This window comes from Arachis ipaensis, chromosome B10 (assembly GCF_059453495.1).
Source record: "Arachis ipaensis isolate K30076 ecotype BB chromosome B10, ASM5945349v1, whole genome shotgun sequence".
NCBI lineage: Eukaryota > Viridiplantae > Streptophyta > Magnoliopsida > Fabales > Fabaceae > Arachis > Arachis ipaensis.
The window spans coordinates 20,079,069-20,098,561 of record NC_142435.1 but is presented as its reverse complement, the minus strand read 5'-3'; the positions used below and the strand labels follow the sequence as shown (position 1 = coordinate 20,098,561).

At 32.3% G+C, this 19,493-nt stretch overlaps 1 protein-coding gene and 1 pseudogene across 1 annotated transcript; both read left to right on the top strand.

The window, feature by feature from the left end:
• The first annotated feature begins 1,611 nt into the window (after positions 1-1,611).
• On the top strand, positions 1,612-3,559 carry LOC107623688 (uncharacterized). The gene has a single exon (XM_016326035.3). The coding sequence runs from the start codon at positions 2,012-2,014 to the stop codon at positions 3,338-3,340; it is 1,329 nt and encodes a 442-aa protein (XP_016181521.1). The 5' UTR covers positions 1,612-2,011; the 3' UTR covers positions 3,341-3,559.
• Positions 3,560-14,404: 10,845 nt separating this feature from the next.
• LOC148579344 (protein FAR1-RELATED SEQUENCE 5-like) lies at positions 14,405-15,209 on the top strand (annotated as a pseudogene).
• Positions 15,210-19,493: the final 4,284 nt, after the last annotated feature.

Below are 19,493 nucleotides of genomic sequence, written 5' to 3'. Positions count from 1 at the left end.
GCCATGGTGAAGAGGACGCAGAAGGACGCAACAGCGTGTTGATGATGAAGAAGAAGAAACGGCGAACACGAGAGCACAGTGAAGTACTGCCATGGTGGAAGGGGACGCAACGACATGTTGAAGAAGAAGAAACAGCGAACACGAAGAATGTGGCGGGTGCAACGGCGTGCCATGGCAATCTTCTTTTTTAGCTACCATGGCGGAAAGGAACACAACAACGTGTTAAAGAAGAAGCAGCGAATAGTCGAATACGAAGGAGAAGATGATTACTGAAAACATCGCTCAAACTATCTGTCATCATCAAAATTCTCTTTCGACAACCACATCAGCATTTTCTGTTTATTGTAATATCATCTTTTTATGGTTGGGTAATTTTGTGTAATTTTATCAAATTTTAAAATCTTTCAAAAACTATTTTATCAATAATAAAAACTAAGTACCATTTTATCAACATTATAATTTATAATTTGTTGAGTATCGATTTAATATTCACCTCTATTATATATTGAGCCAAGTTATTCTTCGTTTGTGATTCTTGTAACGAATTCCAATTCCAATTGAAATCTACACCACTAGTCAAAATTAGTTTGCTAACTAAAAGGCAATAAATAAATCTTCACCCAATATTAGTCCCTACTATTCTACTACTACCACTACTTCAGAGTTCAGAGGTCTAGTTGGCAGGTTAAGACACACTATCTTCGTTCCTCATAAGTACCAAACACATTGAAATTATTGACTATCGAAAGTCATGGTCTGAACTCAATGAACACTGCTTAAAACATTGACCTTTTGTTTGGAATATGAAATTGGTGCCCAATTAGCATTAAGAAACGTAAAAGAATAGCTAAAACCGCGTATGGGTAGGGAAATTAACGCCACTGTCTCCATGCTCCATGTGGTAGTAGGCCTCCCTCTCGCTATCCGAACTCTGTTATTTGTATCATTCCTCTAATATAAATAATTAGAGTTACACCATTCATGTTTTTATAAAATTTCAATGCATGTGAATGTGATGTGATGATCTCTGTAATACTTAGAGTCAAAGAAAGAAGTTTTAGATGATCTAATACTTTTTTTTTCTTACATTTAAAATTTTAAGTGATGAACCTTTTTTTTATTTTTTTATCGTATGTTTAAATTAACATTACCCAATTGCTTCCTGATATTTTTATTATCTTTTTGAAAAACTTCGAGTTCCTCCAAAAAAAAATACTCTTTTTAATATTTAATATTTAATTTTATAAGACTAATTAGTATTTTTATCAATGATTTTTTTTTAAAATATATTTATGTAACACATTAATTATTAATATATAAAAATAATAATAAAAAATATAAAAAAATTAAACGGTATTAATAATTATTTTTAAAGATAATAAAACTTTCAACAAAAAAAATTATTAATTTTAATTAATTTTTAAAAAATAAATTAATAATTTAATATATTATATAGATTTATTTTATTAATATAAAAAAAATATTAATAAAAAATTAATCAATCTTATAAAAATAAAAATTAAAAATTAAAAAAAATATTTTATTTTTTTAAAAATTTCATTATCTTTCGAAATAATTGTCGCAGTTTTAAAGTTTTTCTCTGGTATTAATGTTTTCTTCCCAATCCATCCACTTCCGAATTTGACACTTATATATTACACTACTAGAAATTTAGAATACATGTGAGTTGAGAATTGAGATCCTTTAAACTCTTTTTCAACTCCATATTCTCTTTCATACCATGCGCCCCCTACATGGCCCATAATATTAACTAGTACAAACTATAAAACCATTCACTCATTTCACTGCCATCACTCTATGACAGCAATACACTCTTATCTTCCACTACTTTCCTCCCTCTCCCCCTAATTAATATAAATTCTTGGGTAGGCTTTTAGGCCATTCTCCATTACTGTAGAATCATATCTTCTTCGAAATTAACCACACTCATACACATACCCTTTCCCCTTTAATCAGATCCTGAAGTTGAAGCCAGTGTACATTTCACAAAATGGCTCCACGTGTGTACATTGGTTTCAGGCAGGTACTCTTTCTTTCTGTTCTGTTGATCCTTTTTGCATCAATTTGTTTCAGTGAGCCTCAATCCAAAGCTCTATCTAGTAGTAACAGTGGTAGTAGCATGAGAAGAAGAATGTTATTGGAATCTGATTCAGAACAAGAAGAGGAGTCCTATGAGCCACCCTTGAAAAAGAAACCCACCACCACCACCAAGCTAACCAAAACCAAAAACGACGGCGTTGGTTCCTTCAAGAACCAAACCAAAACCATAAAATCCAATATCAACAAGAAGAATCAAACCAAGATAGCCAAAACCACCGTCACCGACACTTCCCTCAAGAAGCTCAACTCCACCACACTCAAAATCAAGAAGAAGAAGCTCAACTCCACGTCAAAATCCTCTGCTTCTTTATATCTTTCATCTCCAACTAAAGAATCGTTGGATCCATTAAAATCAAGCTCCTCCAAGAACAAAACGACAAAAACCACCGGCACTACTAAGATAAACCCTGACCAGATCCAAAATCCAAAAAAATCCAGCAGCAACAAAACCAAGAAACAATCACAAGCCAGTAACAACGACGATTGGGTTTTCGATCAGGAGGAGAATCAAAATGACGAATTAGCCCTCTCCGATTTCAAAGATCTACCAATCAAGTTCCAACAAACACTCCTCCCAGACCTTGAAAGAATCTCAACGACCTCAAAGCTTTACATCACGAAAGCGAACAAAGAAATCACCAAAGGCTTCAAACCCTACGTTGGGAACAAGTACGCACCCACCATAGCCACGTTGCTATCATGCGCCTTCGTTCTTATCCCATTGCTTCTCGTGTCTCTCCTCTTCAACAAGATCAAAACCTATTTCTCTCTCCAGAAACTCTTGATCTTCATCCAAGCCTATCTCTCGATCTACTTCTTCATTCTCTGTCTTTCCTCCATTGTTACCGGTCTTGAGCCGTTGAGGTTTTTCTACGCTACTTCGCGGTCCACGTACGTGTGCCTGCAGGTTCTTCAGACGCTGGCTTATGTATTCTACCTCCTCCTGTTGGTGATGTACCTTGTTCTCGTGTTCTCTACTGACTGTGGCCTGGGCTCCAGGCTATTGGGCCTGGCCCAAACGTTTGTGGGCTTTTCAGTGGGCCTGCATTACTACATGACGGTGTTTCATAGGGTCGTGCTGCGGCAGGCGCCAAGGACTAATTGGAAGGTTCATGGGATTTATGCCACGTGTTTCTTTCTGATTTGTTTGGTGGCCAGGGCCGAGACGAGGAAGAAGACTTACTTGGAAGAAGGTGGGGAAGAAGGGAAGGAAAATTAGATTAAATTTCAAAAAATTTAATTACAGCTTATACTTTATATTTATATACAACGTTGATTAATTAAAACAAAAATTGACGTTGCAAATTATTTAATCATAGCTGCAAAAACCGAAGTTGTTACTCATAATGTATAATAATGTAATGCCGCAAGGCTTTAATTTTTTGGGCTTCTATATATATTTGTTCCACAGATATAATAAGTTCGAATTCAGGAAAAATAATATAGTGTATAATTATATTTTGCCTTTTGATTTAAGGCTTCATGAGTAATTATTAGTTTTTGATTATTTAATTCTTTTCCCGTTTATGTTATCTCCATTTGCAGTTTTAGGTCACCAGAAAAGATATTTCTAAGGTTACAACTTTAGGAGGCTGATAGTTTTTTTAAGGGTTAATTAACTTTAAGTTAAGAAATAATATTTTAAGAATAAATAATATTTTGGAGCTTATGTTTATAAGTTATAAGCATAACTAATTATTTTATAGAAGTGTAACTAATAATTTTACTCAACTGATTCTAAAAAAGTTCAAAAATAAAAAATATAAACAATAATTATTTCGTACTATTTTTAAAAATTGAGAAAATGACAAATAGGTCCCTGACCTTTTGTTCTGCGGACATTTTTGTCCTTGACCATTGAAAAATACTTTTAAGTCCCTGACCTTCACAAAACTTGGACGGATCAGTCCCTCCGCCCAAATGCCTCCGTCAGGGACTGATCCGTCCAAATGCCTCCGTCAGGGACTGATTCGTCCAAGTTTTATAAAGGTCAGGGACTTAAAAGTATTTTTCAATGGTCAGGGACGAAAATGTCTGCGGGACAAAAGGTCAGGGACTTATTTGTCCTTTTCTCTTAAAAATTTTATGAACAAATACGGAAATTATACCATTTAATAAAAATTTTATTTAATTCTTTTTCAGTTAAATTATCCAAATTAAATGTAAATTTGTTATCATATATAATTATTGCTTATATAAAAATCAATTTTGTAAAAAAAAAAATAATTATTAAAATAAAGTGTGGTCTTAATGTTCTTAAACAAATCTGGTGAGTAGTGACAGTAAATATTTACACCCAAATATCAAATACGTCTTTGTTTCATATCGGATATTTCAGTTTCAATACCACCGTCATATGCTTTGTGTTTCTTTTGCTTTGACACATACGTATATATGAAGCATCACCTTTTAGTACTGGTTTTCCTAAAAGTGGCTTTAATTTAAGTTGCATGGGATCTGTCTCCATTTTCTCTTTTCTCAATAATAATATTTTAGCCATAGAGGATTCTCTTTCTGCTTTCATTTAACGTGGTTTGGGATATCATCATCGTTATATGTGTTTCCGCGTTCTACAGTGTTGATGCCTTCTTTGTTTAATATTTGCCAAAATTGCGTTCATAACTAATTTTATTTTATATCCCTAAGTCTATCTGATATTATGGCTTATATTGTGAGTCAAGCTTTATGATCTATGTATCCTTGGCTTTTTTTTATCCATTCAATGGTTTGTACCCATGGAGTCACAATATAATAAATACACAACACTAGTCGTATTTTTAATACACTTTAATTTTCATACAATTTAAGTATATATATATATATATATATATATTACGTAGTATTATATTAATAAAAAATTTATTTTTTACATCACATATGTGATATGTCAATAATTATCTAAAAAGTGGATACAATTGAATAACTATCATGCAAAAAATTTACATTTCTTATCTTTTTTTTTCTTTAATTGATATTAAACAATTATGATATATCTATCTACTTATTCAGTAAATAATTATAGTAATTACTTGTGTTATTTTCTATTTGTGGAACGGTTATGATACTATTATTTTAAGACATGCAAAATCTTACCAAATAACTTAAGTTAAAACAAACTTAATTTAAATATGTTATTAAGATATTAAATACATATTGTATGTAGAACTATCTTAAAAATACATAAAATAAATCTATTATCTATTATATATTACTAATTTTACAATCAAAATGTGTCACATATCATTCTCTCATTTCAATTAAAATCAATTTTTTTTTAAATTAAAAAATTCTCTCTTCCTTTTTCTCTCTTTTTTTCTATCTTTTTTATTTCTTCACCTACTCTATATATTTCTCTTATTCCTATACCCACTCTATTTTTTTTATATATCATCATCAATAATTAATTATAAATTTAACAATCAAAATATATAATATGATATTTTTTAATTGTAATTAAAATTAAATTAAAATTAAAATATTAAAATTAAAATTGAAATATAGCAATATTATATTACTAATTTAACAACCAAAATATGTCACATACACTCTTATTAAAATTACGATGAAATATTTCTTTTAAAATTAATAAATTTTTTTCCTCCATCATCTTATCTACCTCGCTTTCCTTCTCTATTTCTCTCTACCTTTCGTACTCTATATATAACTTATAATTTATATTTTATTTTACTAATTTGATAAACTAAAATGTGTCACAAGATATTGTTCATTACAATTATAATAAAAAAATTTCTCCAAAATTAACAAATTTACTCTTTTCTTTTTCTTTATCTTTCTCTTTTTTTTATTCTCTATTTTCTTATATTTCTATTCTACAAAAGATAAAATTAATAAAATAATATAATTCAAATAGATTCACAAAATTATAAAAAATATATTAAATTTATAATTAAATAAAATTAAAAAATAATCTAATAATATTATTTATATAAATATTTTATTATTATTATATGTACATTTTTTTATTTTTTATTTAATTTTAAATTTTTATCGCTTATTTTTTTAGTATATATTTTTTTTATTTTTTTTAAATATTTATCAAATATAATTTAGCTGATAAGAACTTTTTTTTATATAATCTTTTTGTAAAAATAGTTTGATTTTATCAATTTTTTTTATCATAATCTATAATGTTAAGATAGAGTCGACGTAATTTTAAAAAATTTATTTTTTTGTAATATTATTATGGATAAAATACTAGTATTTTAATAAAAATATATCAAGAATGTATTGTAATATGTTTATTAAAATTATCTCAAAAAAAATTATATTTGTTTTCTAGATGCTCGGTGAGAGAATTCAGCTTTACAGACGGGTTGATATTCAATTTAAACTGGAGTAAAACGCTAATTCTAATCATGAATTTTGAGTCGGGGTAGCTGGGTGGAAAAACATTACTTAAAAAGCATGTATCAAATACATAGGAATTGTTGTTAAAATATCTGTATTTCATTTATTATATAAGCTATTTATATAACTTGATGAAGCACCGACGGGTTTCGTTACCATTTCAATTTGTCGGTGCTATATACGCTGGACAAGTGGCTATACCCATTTTTGGAGTATGGTAACAGGAGCACACATTCAATATGCTCTAGGCATGTACGTGAAACTCAAATTTGATATGACAGAAATTTCAATTCGATCTTTATTATTTTTATTAGATAGGATATAATATCTTATATTTTTTAGTGTTGGATCAAATATATTTGTAGAATAGAAGGAGTGACCAATTGGTACCTCTCATCTCTAAGTATGGCTGAGTGAATGGTTGTAGCGCGGAAAAGGTAAAATGTGAAATTAGGATTAACATAGGCTAAAGTAACATATATATATTTATTAATTTTTTAAATTATTAATATGCATATTCGCAGATCTACGGATCAGAACCGTAGATATAGGCCAGATATCTGTAACTCAATTCTTTAAGAATGTGGATAAATATCGCAGATCTACGAATACACTTCAATCTATGAGCATTTTTAATTTATTCAATTTTTAGTTGTTAGTTATTTTTTTATTTTTATTATCAAAGATAATAGGAACACTAAAAATAATAATTATTAATTATTATATATTTGTATGTGTATTTATGCTTATCTGATGTAAGCGTGTAATTTATGTTTAATTAGGTAAACTATTATTTTAGTTTATAATGTTTGGATCAAGTATTAATTTTATTTATAAGTTTTGAAATATTTTATTGTTAATAGTGCGCAGTTATCCACTTCTGTAGTTCTGTGTAGGAGATTATTGCAGAGTGGATTGGTTATCCTGTATACAAATAATCAAAGTAGAAAATAAAATTTACTTTTTTCTCGAAGTTGAATCAGGCTCGAGTCATGGAATCCGAGCTTGGATCCATTCGAGTACAACGACCTATTCGGCTAAATATAAGGCTATCCAATTTAATTTTGGGCCAGATCATGAAGAACGATCCATGTTATCTTTTTCTTTTAAAATCTTTATTTGGGACTTCCAATGTATTGGACTCATTTAAATGGGTTTACGGAGGAACAATTTTTAACGTTTGAAATATCTAATTTCCCTTGACCAAAAAAAAAAAAATATATATATATATATATATATATATATATATATATATATATATATCTCTAATTTCCATTCTAAACGTTTTTTGTTAAAAAAATTTTAATATAAAAATATTTTATAAAAAAAAATTAATGCTTTGATAATAGATTTTCTGAGAAGAACAGAGTTAAAATTTATACTCTAAATAGTCCTAACCTAGATCCTTATTTTTTATGGGACTTTCAATCAGGTTGAAAGAAATTACTATGCTCTTAACAGTAACAACAAATCTCAACGGTAATGGTTCAACTGGGAGAATTTTTGAAAAGAAAAAAAGAAAAGAAAAGATAAAGGTTAGAAAACACTTACACATGCCAAAGTTATTATAGGAATTTCACCATCTAATTAGATAAAAGTCGCTTTCTAGAAGTGATTGTTCATTGTTGTAGAGTTATGGACTTATAGTCACTATCATACGGGTAAACAAGAGTGTATGTAGGCACACAAACATTACGGCTAATTTTTTTTTATACTAGAGAAGTGTGTGAGTTGTGCTTGGTTATGGTGTATATAGGTGTTAGACATAGGTGTGGGATAGGGAGAAATTGGACTATTCGAGTTCTTTGTTAAAAAATTCATTGATCATAAATCGAACCGTTCGATTAGTTTTTATTTTTGTATTTTTTTATTTAAAATGAAATCGGACGCTCCATTTATACTTTTTGTTTTTTTTAAACTGAAAACGGACCCTCCGTTAACCATTTTTGTTTTTTTTTTTAATTTTTCCTTTAAAAGAAAACGGACCCTCTGTTTTTAGGTTTTTTTTTTCAAAAATCAAAACGGACCGTCCGAGTTTTATTAAAAAAATATTTTTTTTATAAATCACCTCTAATCGGACCATCCGAATTCCTTGCTCTAAATCCCTCGATTCGATTTCAGCCTCCTAACACCACATGCAGGAAAAACACCCCTATTTTCCATAATGCTGTTACACCCCACACCTTCCTCCATATTAAAAATAAAAAGCTCAAACATTACACTCCATTCCATGTCAAATTCTCGAGAATTACTGCTATTTTCTTCAATAAATTAGTTAAGTCTATACACTCCCTATTTTCCTAATTAATTTGGTTCAGCTCCTAATTACTTTGAAAGTTTGAATAATTAATATTGGAATACTACTTTACCTGTAACTTCAATTTAGTTATTTTCCACCCGCAAATTTCAGGTGATTAGATTTAGCACTATCCTTATACATAGTGGTTAAGCAAAGCTCAAAGCAAATAAAATAAATAAATGAAACTTTGACTAGGGAAAGAATTGAATTTGGGAAACAGATAGCAGCAAGTGAGTCCTGATTCCTGAGTATATAACATATTAATTCTACAAACATATTTCAAAATTTAACGAGAATGGAAAAGATATTTAAAATTCTACATTAGCGACACCAAACTGAGTAGTATAACCCATTTAGATTTGGCTTGTTTAAAATTTGTAGGTTAAATAGATAGAATTTGTTTGTATTTTATTTTATGAATCTAAATTTCTTAACAAAAAATCTATCTATCTGTCAACTTAAATAGGTTACTTTGGTTAGTCCGTTCTTTCTTTATTGCTTTCTTCATTTAAAAAAAAAAAATCAGTTTAAAATTTCTTTTATTTTTTAATTATAATTTATTGTTTTGTATTACTCTTTACACAATCAAACATAATTTGCTTAAATTAAAAGTTTACAAAAGCTAAAAAGAAATTAAATAATATATAAACATTTAAAATTAAACCGGCTAAACGAAATTTAATTTGAAGGACTAACCTACTTTGTTTTTCAGGGTAAAAGGACATGGCACCTGTCTTTTGTTGTTGGATGAAAGCGATAACTTTCTCTTACAATAGATGACAAATTCACTAATTCAGCAAAAAACTAACCCCATTACTTTGTTGCATTAGCAAACATGGTTTGATAGTTTTTGGGACGTGGACCATAGACTTTTTGAGGCTTGTGGCCCATACGCTTCCCATGGTGAATCCTGTTATGTTGAGGCTAATTTTAAACTTAGGCCCATAATTAGAGCCCATACGTTAAGTGACTCAGGACCGTTTGTTAGTGTGTGTCACAAAGTACTTAATTCCCGCACTGAATTATTTTTAATTGTTCAATAATGCATAGATCTACCAACCAACTTGAATTGATCCTGTGATCAATTTATTTATCCGGTTAAATAAGTGTAGCAAGTTTAAATCACACTTTGTGTATGCAGCAATTCATTGATAAGTGACAAATACTTTTAATGAAGTTTAGATTCGTGATGCACAAGGACAAGTTTTCACCTTGTTACCTCGCCACAAACAGAAATATGCTCAACTCAAAACCCGCTCGTCCTGAGTCAAATAATTATCCATTCCGATCAGATAGGTGCAAGTTGGATGCAGTCAAATAATTATCCACTCCAATCAGATAGGTGTAAGTTAAATGCCTGCAAGTATGGATTGTATTACCATTCTTAATTCTGCTATTTGCATAATTATCCAAAAATATGCTTATTTACAAAAGTTATCCAACGTTTTTAAAAATTGAAAAAGTACAAAAATATAAAAATAAAAACTAATTCTTTTTTCTATTAGATTAACTAAAGTTGTTCAAATAGGTCAACTTAATCATAAGTACCCGATAACAAATTGCTCAATACTTCTGAGATTGGCTAGTGAAGGTTATAGAGTGAGACTATGAAAAAGAGTTTTATCTATCAATCAGCAGAGCAAAATTCCTAAACTTTGTATTTAACTATCTCAAAAGCTAATATGTGTTTTTCGAGTAAATCATTTAAAGTTTTTAAGATCTCTCAAAACTACTTATTACTTGAAATTTGCTCTATGATACTAGTAGAATTCATGCCTTTTTTGCATTATCTTTCGTGGTTTGGAAAAAGATAGAATGAATAAAAGTTGAAAGATTTATCTGATACACTCACAGAAAAGCACTCCAGTCTAATGCCTTTTGCTAACCTATATGAATCAATGAAGTAAAAAATCTCACCTATGTGAAGAAGTCAAACTCAATTTCGATATGTCAATGTATTGGAAATGAATGTGCACAAGTTTAACAAATATCAAATTGAAGAACATAGTAGAATCATCATAAATCAAGTTGCTAAGTGTCTAGTTACAAGTGTCATATTATAATATAGTTAAAAATATTGACTAATCTTTATATTATGATCATTAATTATAAAAACTTGTTTGCAAGTTGTTTATAAGTTGCTTAGTTGGATGTCTTTTTGCTTCCACAAGAATAGTATAAATAGATAATTTGACTTTAAGTTTATGCATATTATTTTGTTAAAAGTTATGAGTCAAAATTAGTGAGCGCTAGAGAGAAAATTATTGGGTTTTCCTTTGTATATTGTGTCTCCACATTTATTTTGTGTACCAAGTTATTAGTCACTCTTTTGGTTAGAAAAGCTTGGTTTTGTTCTTTTTGTATCTTCTCTTTGTATTTAGATTGAATGTTTACACTTTTTAGTTTGGCATTTCTGGTGTAATTGGGACCTGATTTTGGATGGAGCATCACAAATTATCATTTTGTAATTGTTAAAGATTTAGTTAGAGTAGAGTGGTTATCCAATTTTGTTACTTTGTTATATCATATTTCTTTTGTAAAATATTTAGTAATTTTTTTGTCAATTATAAATTTTGCACTTCCACTCGCACGCTCTATTTTCTAACAACCAGATCGTTCCTATTTCAAAGGATCTAGTTTATTCCTTAATTTTAATTATTTTTTCGAGGAAGACACCAATTCTCTTCTTTTTTTGTAGACATCAATTGGCTAGGCCGTGCCAAACCAAAAATTTGTTACAACTAGACAAAGTACATTCTATGAGCCATCTAGTCAAGGGAGAGTGGTAAAGGTGGAAAATACTTTTGTATTTTAAATATAAAAAATTCTATGGTGATGACATGAAAGTGTTTTTTAGTGATAGCTATGTGTTGTCAGGATATATAGGTGATGCATGTGAATATGGTGACATAAGTTAGTAAAAGTATTTATAGTGTACATTATTGCATGTCACCCTCTCATCTATGTCTCCATGTCTCTGTCTCTGTATGTTTGTCTCTTTCGTGTCTTTTGTGATTAACCAACTAATTAATGTTAAGTCAATTAATTGCAGAGAGGTAAAATTTTGGAATTAATGGGTTGCGATTCATGGAGTTTTTATTAGGCCTAAATAAGGAAATCTTTTTTTGTTGTTCATATGAGTATGATATTTTGGCAAGCTCTGTGATGTAGATATAGGGATTCCATATACATGTGTAGATGAGCATTGGCAGCACCTCAATGTGACAAGTGTTGATGGAATGAGAACTTTTCTGCAGGGGTTGCAGGGTGTTGCAACAATGTTCTACCTAACCAGTGACGTGCATGTTTGAATTATCCCAATGTGATAAGTAATGTGTAACCATAATTAGTAATTACGATGATGTTAATTACACATTGATAATATCGACTTTTTTGTGTTTTTGATTGTATGATAGCAATTGATATCAGGCTCATTGCAGAAAAGAAAAGGCACACAACTAGTACTGATAATTTAAAAACTGGATGTGAGCTAATGAACTGGCCGAGAACTGGATTGGAACCGGACCAAGAACTGTTCAATTTGAATGAAACAACGTCGTTTTGCATTAAGGGGGAAAAAAGGAATCATAAAGCATGCGTGCCCTTCAGCCCCTTCTCCAATCTCCTTCTTGTAGAGTTCAGAGAGAGAACAAGCCCTCAACCTCAACCAAGAGAAAAACCCTAGCCCCACCACCACCGCAAGATGGAGCTGTGTTTGCCGCCATTCGTCGCAGTCTGGGGCTTGTCTCTTCAAGTCATCATTCGTCACAGTCAGAGGCATTCTCCAACTCCAACCCCTATTCGCTCTCACCAGTCACAAGCGCGCAGATTCTTCCTCGAGCTCGGTGTCCGTCGTCTTCATCTGGTTGTCGTCATCTGTCACTATTCGTCCTGTTATGTGATCAAAGGTCAGTGACAAGTCACTTGTTCTTCGTTTTTGTAATTCCTCTTAAAGTGATTTTTTATGGAAGTAAAAGGAATTTACTTCTTTCATAATCAATTTTAAAAGGTAGAATCAAATTTTAACTTGTAAGATTCAAACATAGTGTTACATTGTTACTTGGGTAGAATAACTTCCATTCAAACATATTTATGTTTTGTCGTGCAATTGGCTGGCTATTCCATTCACAGTTGTAATAACAATGGTCAAGTCGAGTCATGTCCTAATAGGTGGGATCATTTGCATGGATCAACCTACCAAGTTTGTGAAATTGCATGTATAAAACATTTATGAATGTGTAATTTTGATTGGTTATTCTAAATTCCTAGTGTTTTAGTTTTTAATTATGTCTCCCATGCCCACTTGTTCTTTGTTTTTATTCAATGTTCAAAAACCAAGATTTTTTTTGCCGCTTATTGTGCTCTATTGAATGGTTTTTGCTCACTTGTGCTATTGTTTTGTGATTTTTTTTTTCCCGTAGTGATGTGCTACTGGAGAGGAAGGTTCTGAAAACCGAGATTTGGATCCCACATTTTATGTCAATACCTCTGGTGGCCTGGTTGAAATAGTCTCCAACTTTGCGAAAGTGTGTCCATGATTGGAAAAATTGGTCGAGTTGTGTGTTCAGGATTTAGATCCTCTAAATTTTGAATTTTACTTTAGAAGGTAAAGTATGATCTCTCACCATTTATTTCATCGGTGGGACTAAGAGAAAATGTGAAAGAGAAAACATTCAATGGTAAGAGACTACACTTTATCCTCTAAAGTGAAAATCCAAAATTTAGAGGATCCAAATTTGTGTGTTCAGAGTCATAAATCAGGATAGGTATTGAGGACATATTAGTTGATTTCTGCTGCCGTGGAGCAGTTGAGGTACTCAGTCATATCTCTTTCCCCGTTATGTTTGTTTTGTCCTGTATGTTAGATTTAGGTTATGTGTGAGCCATGGTGCATGTGATTCCTTTAATTTGTTGGCTAGCTTTCGGTAGGAAAGTCTTCACGGACTTCTAATATTATACTGAGACATTGATTTGGACATTGTAGGTTTTGGTTTGAAAAAAATTTCTGATGATTTTTTATTAAAATACTTGGTCTATTTTTTATGGTAAGGGTGTATGTGTTGGTGTGATGATTCTCCTTGAATGGCTGGGTTTGCTATGGTGTGTTAAGTTATGAATTTTTGTTTGTGTGACTGATATGAAGATTTGAATTGATTAGTTTGATTACGAAGAAGTTGAATTTGACATTATATTCTACCTAGATAATTACATGAGTGCCCAATTTTATTATGGTGAGTAGCGAAATTTGTGCTAATTAGAGCTGTATTATGAGTACTAGTTTTATTATTGCTTAGTTTTGGACCAAAAGTAGTTAAATAAAATCGCGAGGAATACTTGATAGTCATACTTGTCTGGTGATGAAGGTTCATATTTGTTTGCTAAAAAGTATTATGGTTTACTGGTATTAATTTGGTGAGATATATCAATGAACCAATTCTAAACAGATGTATAGTAAACTGCGTGGGAATTTTTTGTTTGTTTTTATTTTGCTTTTTCGTGGAATTTTTTTGGTACTTTTATAGTATTAATTCTTGTGATGGCACTGAGTTGTTATATGAAACTTAAGATCGATGTTATTTTACAGATGGCATTCAGTGGTGATTGGAGAAAAATCAAATGTTTATCGTTGGAAGTGATACGAAGGTACAAATTTCATCCAACGATGCGGTCGATGGGCATGATGTGGAAAATAGTGACACTAACTCCAATGAGGATGTATTGATGTATGAAGATGTCATGAGTTTGAGTCCAAAGGATATATTGAAGAAGGTATTTCAAAGTGAGAAGTACGCTTATGAGTTCTACATGAGATTGGGAAAATGCCATAGATTCAGTGTTCGTAAAGGAGACTATGCGAAGGATGAAGCTGGGAATGTAATTAGGAGAAGATTCTTCTGCAATAGAACTGGTTTGAGGGATGAAAGACACTACAACAAGTTAGACAGGAAGAGATCACATAAGCCCGAGACACATACAAACTGCCAGGCATTGCTGTCTACATACCTTGATAAGAGTATGTCAAGTTGGAAGGTTCGAAAGGTCACACTCAGGCACAACCATGAGTTGACGCCTAGGGGGATGGTTCACATGATTCGTAATTTTTGGACTATATCTGGATCTTCAAAGTCTCACGTTGATGGCATGTATGCTTATGGTTCGCCAACGTCAAAGATGTTCGGGGTACATGGCTGTCATTGCAGGAGGTTATTCTTTGTTGGGGTTTACCAAGAAGGATGCATACAACTACATTGATCGAAGAAAGTGTGCAATGGTTGTTGATGGCGACACAAACGCAGTAATGATTTATTTTGAGGGTAAGGTAGTTATTGATCCAATGTCAATGGCTCGTTATAATTTAACTGAGGATGGAATGTTGACTAATTTATTTTGGGCAGACATATCCAATAGTGTGGATTATTAACATTTTAGAGATGTTGCATTCAATTTGACGTATAGAAAAAACAAGTGCAACTATCCGCTTGTTATATTGTCCAGCTCCAACAATCACAAGCAGACAACTATTTTTGGGTTTGGGCTGGTGTTAGACGAGACCGTTGCATCTTATAAATGGATGTTGGAGAGTTTGTTACATGTCATGAGTAATAAAAGCCCTTCCGTTGTTGTGATTGATGGAGATGATCCATGATTGCTTCCGTGAGGGAAGTCTTCCCAGAGGCCACTCACTGCTTGTGCACGTGGCACCTACAAAAAGAATGTCACTTCGAACTCAAATGAGCAGGTGTTTTGGGATTTGTTTTCGAAATGGTTATACGTGGACCTGGAGATTGAGGACGTTGAAGACGAATGGGCTTAAGAAACGAATGAATTTATCCTAGCAGAGAAGTCTTGGGCACTAAAGTTGTATGAAAAGAAGAGAATGTGTGCGAATGCATATCTTCGTGAAAATTTTTGCACAAGGTTTCGCACAACTTCTTGTTGTAAGGGAATCAACTCTCACCTGATGAAATTCTTGAATTCACGACACAGCATACTTGAGCTTGTTCAGAACCTGGAGTTACTTGTACGTGAATATAGAAATAATGAGTTTGTTGCCCAATTCAACTCTATGTATGGTGTACTGGTAAAGACAACATGTCTTGATCCAATGGAGAGGTCTGCTGCTTCTGCTTATACTAAGGTAGTATTCACACAAGGTAAAAAAGAGATTGATGGAGTTGGGGAAATTAACTTTGTGGATAAGAGAAGGGTGTCAACAACAAAGGTTTACACAATTGAAGAATATGGCCGGCCCAGGCTATAATGTGTTGACCTTCTTTGACTCTAGCATAGAAAAGCTAGAGTGTCCTTGTGGATTTTGGTAGAAAGAAGGGTTTTCTTGTAGACATTTCTTCTTTGTAATGCAACACGAGAACCTTAAGAACATCCCCGGGCGTTTGATTCTTAAATGAGGGAGAAAGGATGCTAAGGCAATTAATGATTACAACGAGAAGTCGGATGGCATCAATGAAAGGGGTTTCTTGTTAAGGCACGATGCTCTACATGCAGCGGCCCAATGGATGTTGTTTCTTGGCGCGAAAATGAACTCTTTTTTAAGAAGGCGATAAAAGGAATCACATATTTGTGTAACAAACTTGAGCGAAGTCGTAGGTCGGGGGGATCCCGACAGTGGCATGGCTAGATGGTGATGTACAGGATCCAATGGTGGTCTGAACTTAAGAGGCTTCAAATGCATGTCAAAATAAGACTAAGAAGAGGAGGTGTACAAATTGTCGCAAAAGTGGTCATACTAAAAGGAGGTGCACCAAGAAGAATCAAAAGTTGTCCGCAGAGAAAGAGCCATCATTCAAAGAGAAGGTTGTAAGACTACTCGAGGAATTTTAAAGGTTTACGGTTTAGTCAATTTCCATGTTATTGATGACCATTTTATGGTTTTGTCGATTTCATTTTTCAAAGCAAATTAATTCTTTGTTTGACTACAGGGTGACAAAGGCCTCGCCATGAAGGGTTTCGGGGTAGAAAAGGACGATGAAGACCCTGTTAACTAGGATCGTGTTATTGGAATGGAACAGAGTCAGACAACCATGTGAAATACATAGCTATCGGATGCAGGTTGAGAAGCAATGGTAAATCTAGATTTCATATTAACAGCTTCGAATTATCCAACCTGTGATCTTATTTACATAGTGATTAATGATTTCTTGTTTGCTATAATCTAATTAGTGATCTTATTAACATAGAGATACAAGGGTGCCTGTTTGATATTATTCAATTAGTGTACTGATCTCATTAACGTAGAGATAAATGATGAGTGGATTTTTGACGGTTTAGAATTTCACTAATGAAATTGCGTTGTAAGTATAGTCTCTAAACCAACAATAATCCTTTCATACAAAAATTTGTTTGTCACAAGTACAAACCCCTAATAAATCTAATAACTGAAGTATTTAAACATCGGGTCATCTCTCAAAGGAATTGCAGGGTAGTGTTCTTGTTATTGGTTATAGACATGTATATTTTGGGGTTTTGAATAGAAAACAAGAAAAGTATATGGCAATGGAAATCAAATGACAAAAAGGTCTTGGCAAGGTTTGGCTGTCAAGGATCTCTATCCTTATCACTAACCACAATATGATAATTGCAAGGATCAATCCCACTAAATCATCCTCTAACAAGTAAAGGAAAGTCAAGTAAGCTATATCAATCAAAGTCCATAAGTCCTAGCTATTCACTAATTGAGTTAATGAGAGCTAGAGTCAATGGCTACCAATTATCAATCACTTGGACATTAGTAACTCAAGAATTCCTAAGTTACCTTCCCAAGCCAATAGCATAAAATTCTACATTAACATCCTTTCAAGCATTTTGATAAACACTTGGAAGGCATAAAAGGAAAGCATAGTAAATTGACAACAAGAATGAAATCTAACAACAATTTATTGCAAAGAATTAACAACAACAATCAAAGAAAATACAATTAACATGAATTACCTCACATTGCATTAAAAGAAAATAGAAGAAACAAGAGTAGATCAACAACAAAGTATAGAGACAAAATAGAAGAAATTACAACAAGAGAATAGAAGAACAAGATGTAACAACAAAGAATTGGAAGGTAGAAGTAGATGAAAGCATGAATTAAAACCTAAATCTAAGCTTATTATCCTAATCCTAGAGAGAAGGTGGAGCTTCTCTCTCTAAAACTAACTCTAAACTAATCCTAATGTGTGAAGTAGTGGAATGAATGAATTGATGACTCTCCCCTTCAATCCTTGGTTCTTTTAAGCATTTTGGCGCCAAAGTTGGTTTAGATTGGGCCCCCAGCCCCTGTGAATTCGCTGGGCACGTTTTCACTTAAAAATCACGTGCCAGCACCGACGCGTGCGGTCCCTAGGGTTTTCACGATCCACGCGTGCGCGTATAGTGCGCGTGCGCGTGGATGATTGCATCCAAATCTTTGGCTTTTTCCATGTGTTCTCCACTTTGCATGCTTTCCTCTTCACTCCTTTGATCCATTCCTAGCCTTTTCAACCTGAAATCACTTAACAAACAAATCAAGGCATCTAGTGGAATCAAAGGTGAATTAAAATCATCAAATTAAAGGTCTAAAAGCATGTTTTCACATTTAAGTACAAATTAAGGAAGAATCAGAAAACCATGCTATTTCATTGAATAAATGTGAGAAAAGGTTGATAAAATGCTCTAAATTCAGCACAAGATAAACCCTAGAAATGGGGTTTATCAACCTCCCCACACTTAAACCATAGCATGTCCTCGTGCTATACCAAGAATGAAGTAAGGGGTATGACATTTATTCAATGCAACTAGACTATATGCACACTATTTAAATGCAACTACCTATATGAATGCAATTGCTCGGTCAAAATAAATCAACTTCCAAGGGAACATGTGTAAGCATAAGGGCTAAAGCAATAGGAATCAAATCCAACCCACAATTGCATTGAACTATAAAAAAGATTTACAAACTTGCATGAATACGGATGATTATGGTGAAAACATGTAAATCATGTTTAGGGGTTGAAAACATGTAAATCATGTAAACACTCTAGTCACTCAAGTGTTTAGGGGTTGATTCACTCTATCCCCCCTAATCATGCTTTCTAAGATTTGTTCTTCATCTAACAATCAACAATTATTCAATGCATGCATACATTTATCATGAGGTCTTTCTCAAAGGTTGTAATGGGGTTAGGGTCAAGGTAGGGTCATATATGATTAAGTGGACTAGAATTTGAATCTTTGATTAGCCTAGACTTTCCCACCTAACCTATATAACAACCTATACAATTAAGTGCTAACCTAACTACCCATTCTTCACTTTTTCACATACTCATGCATTTTCTTTTCATTTCACAACACTTATGCATTGATTCTTATTGAACTTTACTTTGGGGGCATGTTATCCCCTTTTTATTTCTTTCTTTTCTTCTTTTCTTTCTTTATTTTTCTATATTATTTTTTTCTTTTCTTTTCCATATTTTTTTCTTTTCTTTTTCTTTTCTTTTTCTTTTGTTTTTCTCATTTTTCTTTCTAAGAGCATCAATGCACATTTGATTAATACATGAGCATGTACCCAATTCCCAAATATAAAAATACAAAGCACCCTTTTATCCCCACCAATGTTCCCAAATCTCCCCAAACTTGAATAATGAACACTCTCACTAGCCTAAGCCAATCAAAGATCCAAACAAGGGACTTTTATTATTTTTCGCTTTAGGCTTGTAAT

Bases quoted from the DNA above. Each gene is read 5' to 3' on its own strand.
- LOC107623688 (XM_016326035.3), top strand. From the start codon at position 2,012: ATGGCTCCACGTGTGTACATTGGTTTCAGGCAGGTACTCTTTCTTTCT.